Source organism: Meriones unguiculatus, chromosome 17 (assembly GCF_030254825.1).
Source record: "Meriones unguiculatus strain TT.TT164.6M chromosome 17, Bangor_MerUng_6.1, whole genome shotgun sequence".
Taxonomy (NCBI): domain Eukaryota; kingdom Metazoa; phylum Chordata; class Mammalia; order Rodentia; family Muridae; genus Meriones; species Meriones unguiculatus.
In genome coordinates this window covers 60,497,282-60,509,031 of record NC_083364.1, presented here as the reverse complement: position 1 = coordinate 60,509,031, position 11,750 = coordinate 60,497,282, and the positions used below count along the sequence as shown (strand labels likewise).

Sequence of the window (11,750 nt, the reverse complement as noted above, 5' to 3'; positions counted from 1 at the left end):
AAATCCTAAAGTCCTTGGAACAAATGTGTTTCCCCTCATGCCTGGCTCTCCGCGCGGTGCAGTCTTACCTGCAGAATCAGCTTGCAGCACTGTGGTGACTTCCCTCGGACTCAGGTGACTAACTTCACTATTGCTGTAGCGAACTGGCGTCTCCTCGTGTTCCACCGATTTGGCAGGAAGAAACTGCTTCACTCCTTTCCACCAACCTTCATTGTGATTGTAAGCCAGGGACCTTGCATTACTTACAGAGATCAAGTCTACAGAAATCAGCCTTCATGTGCAAGGTGACTTTGCTCTGATAGAATGACCAGTGCAAAGCAGCACACAGAAGTCTCTACCTAATGTGCATGCAGCTTGAACATAAGCCACTGTCACTGCAGAGATTTTAAAAAGGTTTTCTAGAAACCTCCAACACCTTTTAGCCCTCCCTGGGCTGGACTGTCGAGACTAGGAAAGGAACTTTCAGCAATTCAAATGACCAAGGACCTCACAGGTTGGTAAAGTGCTAGCCTCCCAAGTGGTGCTCACCATGGCAGAGTCACATATACACGCAGTTACTGGTTCTTGGTTCTTACTTAGTGCTTACACAGACCACATGGAAGGCTGTTCTCCTCAAGAGGAATAATCACAGGAAAAGACCAAGCTTCCAGAGGAAAAGATAACAATGTGTATTGCAAAAAATTTACACTTTCCCTTTAATTACTCATGAACCAGATGGTGGAGTATGTAATGGTGGAGCATGTAAATCTCTTTTTAAAAGGATTTATTCATTTTTATGTGCAATGCTATTTTGCATGCACATGTCTGTGTGAGTGTCAGATTCCCTGGAACTGAAGTTACAGAGAGTTGTGAACTGTGGGTGCTGGGAACCGAACCCAGGAGGTCCTCTGGAAGAGCAGCCAGTGCTCTTAACTGCTGAGCCGTCTCTCCACCCCAGGACAACATGAATTTTTATCTAAGGACTCCCTAAGACCATACCCGGAAGAGGGGAGATTTCTCTCTGAAAAGAAAACTAAATCTACAAGTTACCTGCACGATCCCAGTGGGGTAAATCATAGGTGCCTTCAGTTTTTTTCTTTCTGAAAATAAAGGTTAGAAAACAGTGAATCCTCTAGTAAAAACGTCCCAAAGGGAAGCATGACCACCAGCTAATAACTAGTTAGGAGCATGTGGTCCTTTCACACAGAGAAGTTTTGAGCCTCTCATACTCTCAACTATATAGATGCCTCATGACCACTGTCTGAACAAACACGCTGGCACGAGCAGTGACAGTGGTGGAGGGAGAGAATGCTTTTCCGGGCCTGGAAGGCCCCACAGAGTCTGAGGAAGAGGGGCACATGTGCAATGGACAAGATTCTTCCCAGCCTACTCCCTCCACCTCAGAATTCTGGTTCTCCTCCCAGAAGACATTGCTCTCTGTTAAGAACAAGATTCTTCCCAGCCTACTCCCTCCACCTCAGAATTCTGGTTCTCCTCCCAGAAGACATTGCTCTCTGTTAAGAACAAGATTCTTCCCAGCCTACTCCCTCCACCTCAGAATTCCAGTTCTCCCAGGAGACACTGCTCTCTGTTAAGAACTGCTATTTGCTCAGAGCACTTTACAAAAGGAAATCAGCAGTGAAAGGGCATTTCCTGACACAAGTGCCAATCTCACATGGGCTGGTGAGACGGGTCCACAGGTAAAGGGGCTTGCCATGGACCCTGAGGACCTGAGTTTGGCCCCTGGAACTCACAGGGTGGAAGGAGAGAAACAGACTACCACAGCTGTCCTCTAATCTCCACACATGCAACATGGTATGTGAGTATTTAAATACCCAGTATAGAAACAAAGCTCAAGACAGAGAAAACCCCCAGCAGACATGAAGCTCCATCCAGCTGAGGAACTGTTGGTAACTGACAGCTACCCAAAGAGGGAAAATTAACTAGTTTTCTTCACAGCTGTGGCCCCTGGCAGGTAGACCAGACTCCAGTGGATGGCCTCACACCCAAGAATACATAAACACTAAGTTGGATAGGTGAGGACACAAAGTTGGGTGGGTATGGAATGGGAGGAGGGTGGATCCACAAGGAGTGAGGGTGGAGGCAAGTATGATCAAGATGTAATTATGAAATTCTCAATATATATATATATATATATATTTTAAAAAACAGCAAAAAAAGAATTACTATTTACTGAGAGCCTTTTACATGGAAAAGCTAGCAAATGAAAGGCCACTGATAGAATCACGCAAATCTAGTCCAGCTAAAGTTAGTATTTATAGGCTAGCCAGAAACATTCTGCTTTACAAATGAGGATACACATAGCTAGCTGTATGAATCCTTTATCAGATCACAGGTGTGGCTTTCATTAAGAGCTCAAGCCATTCGCCTGAAAGGATGTACAGATCCTAGAGCTGCCAGAGGCTAGCACATGGCAGCCAAGTCTTCAGATTCAGTATTTGTCGAAGAGCGAACAAATGAAGTGTATTCTTCCTCTGTCAGAGAGGTCCCTCCTGCTGTTATCTCAACTCATGGTGTCACTGCTAGTCAAACTACAAACGCCAGAAACCTCACGCTGCTCCAGAATATTGCTGCTTCTTCCCTTAAACTAGTCCCGCACCGTGATAAAACTGCTGTAAAGTCATGCTGCTGGACTTCTGTCTGACTAGACTCTTTCCAAATTCATTTGGATGCCTTGTCTCACCTATCCTCTTCTATTCACTGGACCCACACTTCACAAATCCTGTCACTTTCTACAGTCATTTGATAATATAACCAGCATGCTTAGCATTCAATAATTTGCTAGTCTATAGACTAGAACACAAATTTCTCTTTCCTGGCAAGCCCTTCCTAATCCACTTCCATGGTTATGTCACTATGAAGCAGATGCCTCTCTGTTTATTCTGCCTACAGTCCTATCCCTGTCTTCACTTAAGCAATCCCTTCAGTCTGGGCTGTTCTTTACTGTGATAAGACTGAATGCCTGTGTCTCTCCAAGACTCAGATGTTGCAATCCTAACCCCACAAGGTGATAGTGTTGGGAAGTGGGGCGGCTCTCGGGAGGGATGAGGTCATGGTTTCTTTGATGGGATCAGTATCCCTGTGAGAAGCTCAAGGGAGCTTGTTCATTCCTCCTCTACTATCTGAACCACAGAGGGGTCTCTCACGAGTCACTCATTTGCCAGCAACCCATGTCCAATTCTCAGCCTCCGGAACAACAAGGAAATATGGCTTATAAACCACCAGTTTTATGGTATTTTCTTTTCACAACCTGAAAACATGAAGCCCTCTGAGACTCTTTGATCTGGGAAGATCCTGTTTCTTTAAACAAAACACGAAGCAGACCTCCTGAGAAGGTTTCGGGTTAACTCTCATGGTTCTCTCAGCACTTCATGTGTATGACTCATCAAACGTGAGTGTTTGTTATTTTGGTTAGACAACCCTGCTAAATGTGTTAGAGAAATCAATCAGTCTAATATTATCAAATACCTATATTGTCAATGTTCATCTTAATGTATAGATCTTGATATACAATGCAGACCTTTTTATTAGAGCTCCCCAGTAACTAACTATCCATGGAGCCGAAGGAGAAACCTGATTTTATTCTAGTGACTATCCTAGCAGGTGAGCTGTACCACACTCCATTATTTTAAATATTTAGGTTGTTTTCCTTCACCAACCCCCCCCCATCAATCATGTAATAAGCTTGGTACTGACCTGTTTCTCCAATGCCAAGCACACACTAAAATGAGGATGAGTGTGGTAAGGGCCATGACCAGCACAGGAACAAGAACAGCAGCCAGCGCGACATCTGAAGCCATGAAACAGAACAACCATATCGACAGTGAAACAGAAACCATGAAAGAAAAGACAGAGAAGTTGAACCAGATCACCATAGCTCAACACTTTCTATCTCAGTTTGGGTCTTTCTTTCCTTTTTCTTTTTGAGACAGGGTTTCTCTGTATAGCCTTGGCTATCCTGGAGCTCTCTGTGTAGGCCAGCCTGGCCTTGAACTCAGAGATATGCCAGCCTCTGTCTCACCAGGGGCTGGGATTAAAGGTGTTCACCACCACCTCCCAGCAACAGTTTCTATCTCAAAGAATATCTTACATATCACTTATGGAACAAGGCTGGCAGAAATGGGTGACACAAGTTTTCACACTTCAGTGGACAGTTCATTCAGCACACCCTTCTTTCTACCTCTGCCCATCTCTGAAAGCAGTATAAGGTTTGTTTGTTTTGTGATGGGGTGGTTTCTTTGTGTAACCTGTACACCAGGCTGGCCCCAAACTCGTAGAGATCATCCTGCCTCTGCTTCCCAAGTGCTGGGATTAAAGGCTTCCACTAGCACCACCTGGCAAAAGCAGTATATGCTTTAAATTACCAGCAGTTAACAGACGAGCAGTAAAGTAGAAAACCACCTTATACATAGGTAGTAAAGTGTATGTTGTAAGACGTCATAGGCCAAAAACAAATAAGTCCAAAGTCATCTAGAAACCTATCAAGAAAAATACAAGTAAGCCTCAGTTGCAAAGAACTGTCAGTTAAAGGAAAAACAAGGTGCTATGTTGGTTTATGACATTTAAAGGAAGAATGGACAGCAGGAAACAGGTTTGTTGATGAGAATACAGATACTACACTTCTGATTGGTATTTTGAGGCAGCAAGTACGTGGGTTAAAGGATGCAATTCTACGTCAAGAATTTAGTGGGGAAGACATCAAGATCCTAAAAGTTACATCTCTAAAGATGCCCATTCCTCTTTCTGTAGAAGAGTGAAACCGAAGGAATCTGAGTATCCAGCGATGAGAGGGAAAAGTGAATTGTGCTCTCTCTTCACTACAGACGAGAGAATCTATCAACCCCAAATGACAAAACATCAGTAGCTACGGCTAGGTAACAGTGCAGCTGAGCACAGAAAGCCCTCTGTGCATACAGTCAGGAATGCACACGATGGTGGAACAGGCAGGGCCTTGGACCTCACGGTCTAGCCTTATCACAGCAAACAGGCTGCTCGCAATTACTTGGGTAAGAAAAGTCTGCATTTGTAGTTTCAGTTTGCAAAGGTAGAGGAGAAATGGAAAGTGAGTGAACGTCTCTTGGTGAAGTTTTTAAAAATATGGGGAGTATTTCAAAAAGCCTTAGTAGAGAACAGGCAGAACTGTTCACTCAGCGCATCTGTAAAACTGCCATCGCACATCTGACCACGACATGATTTTCCCCATGAAATTAAATGTGGGAGATAAAGTCATGCCTGAGGCCAGGAAGCACTCAGAAATCAGAAAAATAAATCTGGCTTTTCCTTATTTTTTCTTAGAGCTGGAGAGAGACGTACAGGTTTACATGCAGAGTTTGATTAAATCCCAGACAGTAAGACAACTGCCTAGACCCAGGAGCTAGTAAAGTCGCTGCCTTGTAACCCTTAAGTCTTGGATTCATTCTCCAGAATTCATGTTAAAAACACACAAAAAGCCAGGAGTATTGGCATGTAATCCCAGCACGGTGGCGGCAGGGACAGGCAGACCCGGGAGGTGTGCTGGCCAGCTGATGCGGCTTGGTTGGCTAGTTCCAGGCCAGAAAGAGACCCTATCACATTGAAAAACTGGAACATATCTGAGCTTGTCCTCTGGGCTCCACATGCAAGCACAAGCAATTCAGCTTAGCTTTGAAAAACAACACTGTACATCTACCCACTATTACCCCGAAGCTGAGGTGGCTCCTGGGAGACGCTCCGCTCTACTTGCTTTGAGAACCTTGTTTCTCTCTAGCTTTTCCTACACCACGAGGAAGATGAAGACAGAAAAGAAGCACACATACTGAAAGCTGGAGGAAATGACCTGAATTTATAAAAACTTAAGAAAATGAAAGTAATTATTAAGTTCTAGAGGACAAGGAAGCTACAGTAGATGAAGTGGCCTCTAGAGCCAGGAAAGTAGTGACTAGGGATGGAAACAGCAAGATAGAGAAGCCAGACACATGAAGACTGGAAGCTTTCACACTGGATTTCAGGCACCAGCAGAGAACGATTGAGAAAAGCCTGTGAAATACAAATGGGATTGTGGGTTCTATCAAGGGTTATATACACCTTGTGGCCCAAGAGTTCTGGGCTTTTCTTCAGCTCACTAACCTTCTCTTCCTGAACTGCTTTTTCTATATAAACCCTCTCTATTTCTAACCACGTGTCCTTGATACAACCCTTTTGTGTGGGGACGTATGCACTTGGAGTCAGTCCCGTACCCTCTGAACCCAGAGCCTCAGCCTGGCACTCAGCATGGTTTTCCTTTTCCTTCTTTCTTTTTCAGTTGTCCTGTATGTGATTCCCCGCCAACCTGAATCTTTGAGGCCCTTCTCTTCCTCTCCCACATAGCTGCTCACTACTGATGCTTATCAGCTCTCTCCTTTCCTCTTCTCTACCTCCTGACTCTGAAGTTGTGAAGGTTTACAGATTTCCTGTCCTGTTTCCTTCTCATGCTGTAATGACACCATATTTGACTTCACTCTTTTATTAATGAGATGGAACTAGGGTTTCCTTAGTAACCCTTTCTTTACATTTTGCTGACAATGAGTGTTTTTTCATGTTAGCAATTATTATCATTTTCCTGACACCGACACCTTATTTTCTGAACTTAACTGAAAATTTTCTTTTTAACAAGTAAAAAGAACCTCACTGGTTTCTGCAGTTTAACACTCTACTTATCACTGTAATATAATTTAGACGTATTTTTAATATTTGATTATAAATATATAGAAAGGGTATTTAAAAAGTGAGAATATTAATTGAATATTTTTATAAGTTTTTGTTTTCTGTTCTTCTCTACCAACTGTCCCCTTTCTGAGCTTGCACTTAGCTGACGGGGATTATGAGAAGAGGTCTACAGAACAGCCCAGCACAGCAGGCTTAGTGACCGAAGAGCACTCTTGGGCAGTTGCAGGCTTTTCCCTGAAGAGAGAAGTCTTGTTTATGTATCTAGGATTGAGCTGAAAACACACACGAGAGCGTGAGCGGGACCCCCGAGCAGAGAACACGAGCCCACCAGGTGGCAGTGCTCACGCCTGCGCTCCTGCCTACCTTTGGTTACACTGGGAGTCACGGTCGTGTTTTTTATGTCAGGAGTGGCAGTTGTATGTGCAGGAAGTTCATTCCTACTTCGAGGCTGAAGTCCTTGGGTAAATTTAGGGGCACGACCTGGAAAAAAGTTAGAAGAAATATTTATTTATTTATTTATTTTAAAATCATTAGCAAGTCCATTAATGAAAGTCCATTTTTTAATGCTTTAAATATATTTATAGTACATTACATCATAAATCCAGGGCACATCAAACTTTCACATTAAAAGCAGGTATACAGTCACCTGGTTTGGGATGGGTTGTGGTGTTTTTGAGGTTATTGCTGTTCCGAGGTGGTGGAGGCTGAGTAAGCTTTGGAAGACGACCTTAAAAAATGGGTTAGAAATGTTTAGACATTTTGCTTTAAAAAAAAAAATCATAGTTTAAAAGAGCAATGTTAAGTGTTCAACATTTCCTAAGTTGTTTAATTCTTCAGAGCAATTTAAAATCTCAGAATCTAGGTGGATAACTATATTTTGCATTACATGCAGAAAAACTAAGAATTTTCAGCTTTTATACAATTAAATCATTAACAGACAATCTTAGAAGATACTGTGGAGCAGAATGCTACAGAATCCCATAGGTACAGTTTGATATATGGCATATTTAGTGTCTTTAGTGAGTGTGTACGGAAAGCCAACTTTGTCAGGCACAGTGATAGTTTTGTGGGTGTAAGTAAACAACATTACGTTATATAAAATAGAGTGAATTTATTCCAGTTTTATTAATTGAAAAGAAAGTTACTCAAGCTAAGGTTGCTGTTCTGATCTTTAGTGCATAGATCTAAATATATAAAACCTGATGGCCAGTCTTTAAAACCAGAACTGGAAAGCAATCACAAAATATTGTCTCACAGGAATGATGCTGCCTTTTCATTTGTATTTTGAAACCATTTTGACGGGCAACTTTTTAACAGGAAAATAAATGAGCATTTCCTATTAGAGAGAGAATTCTGAAAGGTTTCAAATACAGAGAAACGGTATCTATTTGAAGCAACCATTACCCTGATCTGATCATTGTATCTACACACATGTACTGAAAGGCCACAGTATCCCATGAGTATGTGTGATCACTGTGATGGTTACACAGTAAATTTAACAGGGAAGCAGCTCAGACCACTGTTAGCCCACACTGACTCTTTACCTTTGAGAGTGAACTGACATCCAAGCAGCTCCACTTTCATGGCAATTTTCTGTTGCCACTGGACAGGGTTCACTCTAATGAAACGTGCAATAATTGGTGGCAAAAAGTTATTACGAACATCCTTGTGATAATCTTTGTTTCCTTGAAATATCTTTAAAAAATAACAAAAATTGGTATTTTACATCAAAGAGACCAGAACTGGACTGCTCCACTTAAGCATGCTCAACAACATCTGTCAAGTACGACAACAGAACAGACTTCTCAGAAAAGGACTTAGTTACCATTTGGAGAAACAAGTATTAAGGAGCTGCACATTCTATTCTGAAACTTACGTGAGGAAAATACTAGCTATAAAAAGGCTTTTAGGATGGTGTAAGAACTGAACAGGCGTGCTAGGCTGGCAGTCTGTGAGATGGTTCAATTGCAGTGACACAGCTCATTCTATTAATAAGCTATCAACCCAGTCCTTATAGAGTTAATTATTTAAACATATAGATTTTATTTTTAAAGTGAAAAAGAACTGATCATACAAGAGACTACTGGAAATGCTTTGCTCATTAATTTTTTTAAATTTCAGTTTATTTCCTTTATATCCTAAGGGTGCCCCTCCCTCTTTTCCTTCCCCCTTCCTCATATTAGGAATAGTTCCACCTCAAGACCCAGCTATACCACTCCTGCGCATGTACCTAAAGACACTCCACATACAACAAGGACATTTGCTCAGGCACATTTCAGAATAAGTTTCCCAATAGGCTGGACGTGAACAGAGTAGCAAATGCAAACAGGCCTCCACCTGCTGGAACAACTGCGTTATGACATTCTGCTCACCATGATCCCAGTTTTCATCACTTGTTGCTTATGTGAAGAAGCAACAAATGGAACAAATGCATTATATAAACATGATTTAAAGTGATTACCTTATTCCCTCAACTCATTCAAGCAAGTGTGTTTTATATTCAGTCAGCTCTTATTTATAAAGTATTTTCATGTACTTGTCATACATTCAATGCCTTCAAGGCAGTGCACAGAAAGAGTGACCCACAGAATAACAGTGGCCAGCAGCAGGGAGCTATCGCGACTGTCTGACTCTACAGAAAGGCTGTACTAAGTTAAGCAAAACCTTGTTTTCCCTGGACCTCTAAGTCATCCCCAAGCATGAGAACTATTTCTTCTGGGCCCATCCACATGTAACTACATTATACACATTTGAGAACACATTAAGAGCTTTTATTTTCTATAAAGTTTGCTCCGAATGTCTGTGAGCTTCTGTGATTTCCTTAAGATACTTCCCTACAATAGAATAACGGAACTAATCGAAACATCATTTCAGGACAAACTGTTGGCAAAGAAAGGCTGGGCATGTAGTCCAGATGGTAGAGTGCTTGGTTACGTGCACAAAGCCCTACTGTCTATCCCCATCACCACATAAAACCGGGTATTCTGGAGCACACTTATAATCCCAATTTCAGAATCAGGGGCACAAGGTCATCCTCACCTGTGCAGTTTAAGTCCAGACTTAGCTTTATGAGACCCTGTCTCAAAAACAAAGTGCCAACATTTACTGAGAATCCAGTACACAGAAAGGTGTATATGATGTCCTCAGAAAAAATAAAAACAGAAGCACACAATTCTTTCTCACTCTCCTCTCACATGAAGATGGTGTACTATTAGAAAGAAATAGATTATGAAAATTTAGGAGACATATTGATTTGGCTTTCTAGAAATAAAATAAAATTTAGGCTCTGTATGTATGTGCAGACTTAGAAGACATGTGAAAACAAATATAACACTTACTTGAGAAGTGAGCAGATAAACAGAGTTAAGTGAGAAGAAATACTGCTATTTCATGCAATTAAAAAACAACTTCTTTACTTCAGTGACAGGAACTGGACCTCAGCTATAAACAACTGAAAAACTAGGAAAGTGCATGACACAGTAGTTCCCAAGACACTGGGCAACAGGCAGCAGAGGGTAAGAACCACAGAGTAGGGAAACAGACAAGCCACGCTCTGTTTATCAGTACTGCCTGGTGAATGTCCAGGTCACAGGCAAGAGTATCCTACATGGAGCCTGCTGGTCTGCTCTGTCTGGTAGACAGAGCCAGAGACCATGAGGCCAATGGACACCTAGACTTTCTGGGGTAGAGTTTAGCAGAGCAATGACCTGGAAAGAACAGAATGAATGACAGCAAGAGTAGATGAGCTGGAGGCAGGCTACTAGGCTCTACAATGCGGTTTTCTATTAGTCCTAAGACATGAGCAAAGAGGCAACTTAGAATCAGAAAAAGAACCCTATGACCAGTAGAGGAATCTTACAACAACACAGGTGTCAAACACGCTACATCATCAGTAAACACAACGGAGAAATTTCATAATACATGGGATGCTGCCATATGATGACTGGCAAGTTAGACTCTAAAGCCGCCCATTCCTGCCTAGCAATACTTAGAAAGAAAACAATGTTTTCTGACAGCTTAGCTGCATCCCAGAACAAAGCTCAAACACATGTAAAGAATTAATAGTGATAACAGAACATTCAGAGGCAATCAGTGGCATCCTGCCTGGTATTATGATATGCATGATGAAGCTACTACATGAGCACACTAAGGACTTACATGCTCCACGTTTTATGTACCTATGAAGAAATACATGAAAGAAAAAAATTAAAACCCAAGGTGAAAATGAAGAAGGGAAAAATACAGTATTGGAGGTAAAATGAATTAGGTGGGATTAAATGATTAGATACTGCAGAAGAGTAAACCAATGGAAAGACAAAGAGGAAAAAAAAAAAGAATCCTCCAAGCTAAATCATGGAGAGAAAAAGATTTTAATGAAAGAAAAAGAGCAGAGCACAAGTGCAACTGTGTAGTTGCCTCAAGAGATTGTGAAGAACAAAGTGTGGTAAGGGCTCTTGGAGGAAAACAATGCAAGTCTCATTGAAAGAGAAGGCTATCAGTTCCAACTCCACGCAGCATTCAGCTTCCCTGGGACAGACTCCTCCACTTACAGCTTCTCTCAAGGACCACAGGCAGGACCCTGGGACTGGGACAAGCACCCCAGTGAAACACCCACCCTTTCATTTTCTCATCTCCTTGTCCCATGCCAGTGTCTCCACAAGCTTTTGCTATCTAAGACAAAAATGTCCTAAGTGTCACTGGAAATGATGGAATTTTGCATGTAGGAAGAAAAGGTCTCCACTGACACAGAACTGGTGAGGTGATCTTACAATGACCTTTCTATCTTTAATGAATGTTCGCTTTTGCTCTGCCTCCCTTCCCTCTTGCCTATAGTTGAAATCTGAGAACAAAGTCAAAGCTATATCATTTGGTAGATGTTATAGAGACAAAATTTGAATTTAGCTGTTTAGAAGTCCTTAGTTTGCTATCCAAAATACTTATATAAAAATTGAGTTAAAAAAAATCAGTACTGATTACCCACAGTTTTCTAAGTCTACTTTGGTGAAGGCACTTCCTAAAACAACCAGAAGAGGGCAGTGTGAGACAACATGCCATTTAACATTAGC

The 11,750-nt window shown here is 41.8% G+C and overlaps 1 protein-coding gene across 1 annotated transcript in view; it reads right to left on the bottom strand.

The window, feature by feature from the left end:
- Dcbld2 (discoidin, CUB and LCCL domain containing 2) overlaps positions 1 to 11,750 on the bottom strand; it is a 64,641-nt gene that overhangs the window by 4,604 nt on the left and 48,287 nt on the right. Inside the window, exons 10-15 of the mRNA XM_021662045.2 lie at positions 8,229 to 8,379; positions 7,331 to 7,411; positions 7,048 to 7,164; positions 3,697 to 3,790; positions 1,030 to 1,079; positions 69 to 206 (exon numbers count right to left, since the gene is read on the bottom strand). Coding sequence (XP_021517720.1) covers positions 69 to 206; positions 1,030 to 1,079; positions 3,697 to 3,790; positions 7,048 to 7,164; positions 7,331 to 7,411; positions 8,229 to 8,379 — 631 coding nt within the window. The remainder of the gene's footprint in view (positions 1 to 68; positions 207 to 1,029; positions 1,080 to 3,696; positions 3,791 to 7,047; positions 7,165 to 7,330; positions 7,412 to 8,228; positions 8,380 to 11,750) is intronic.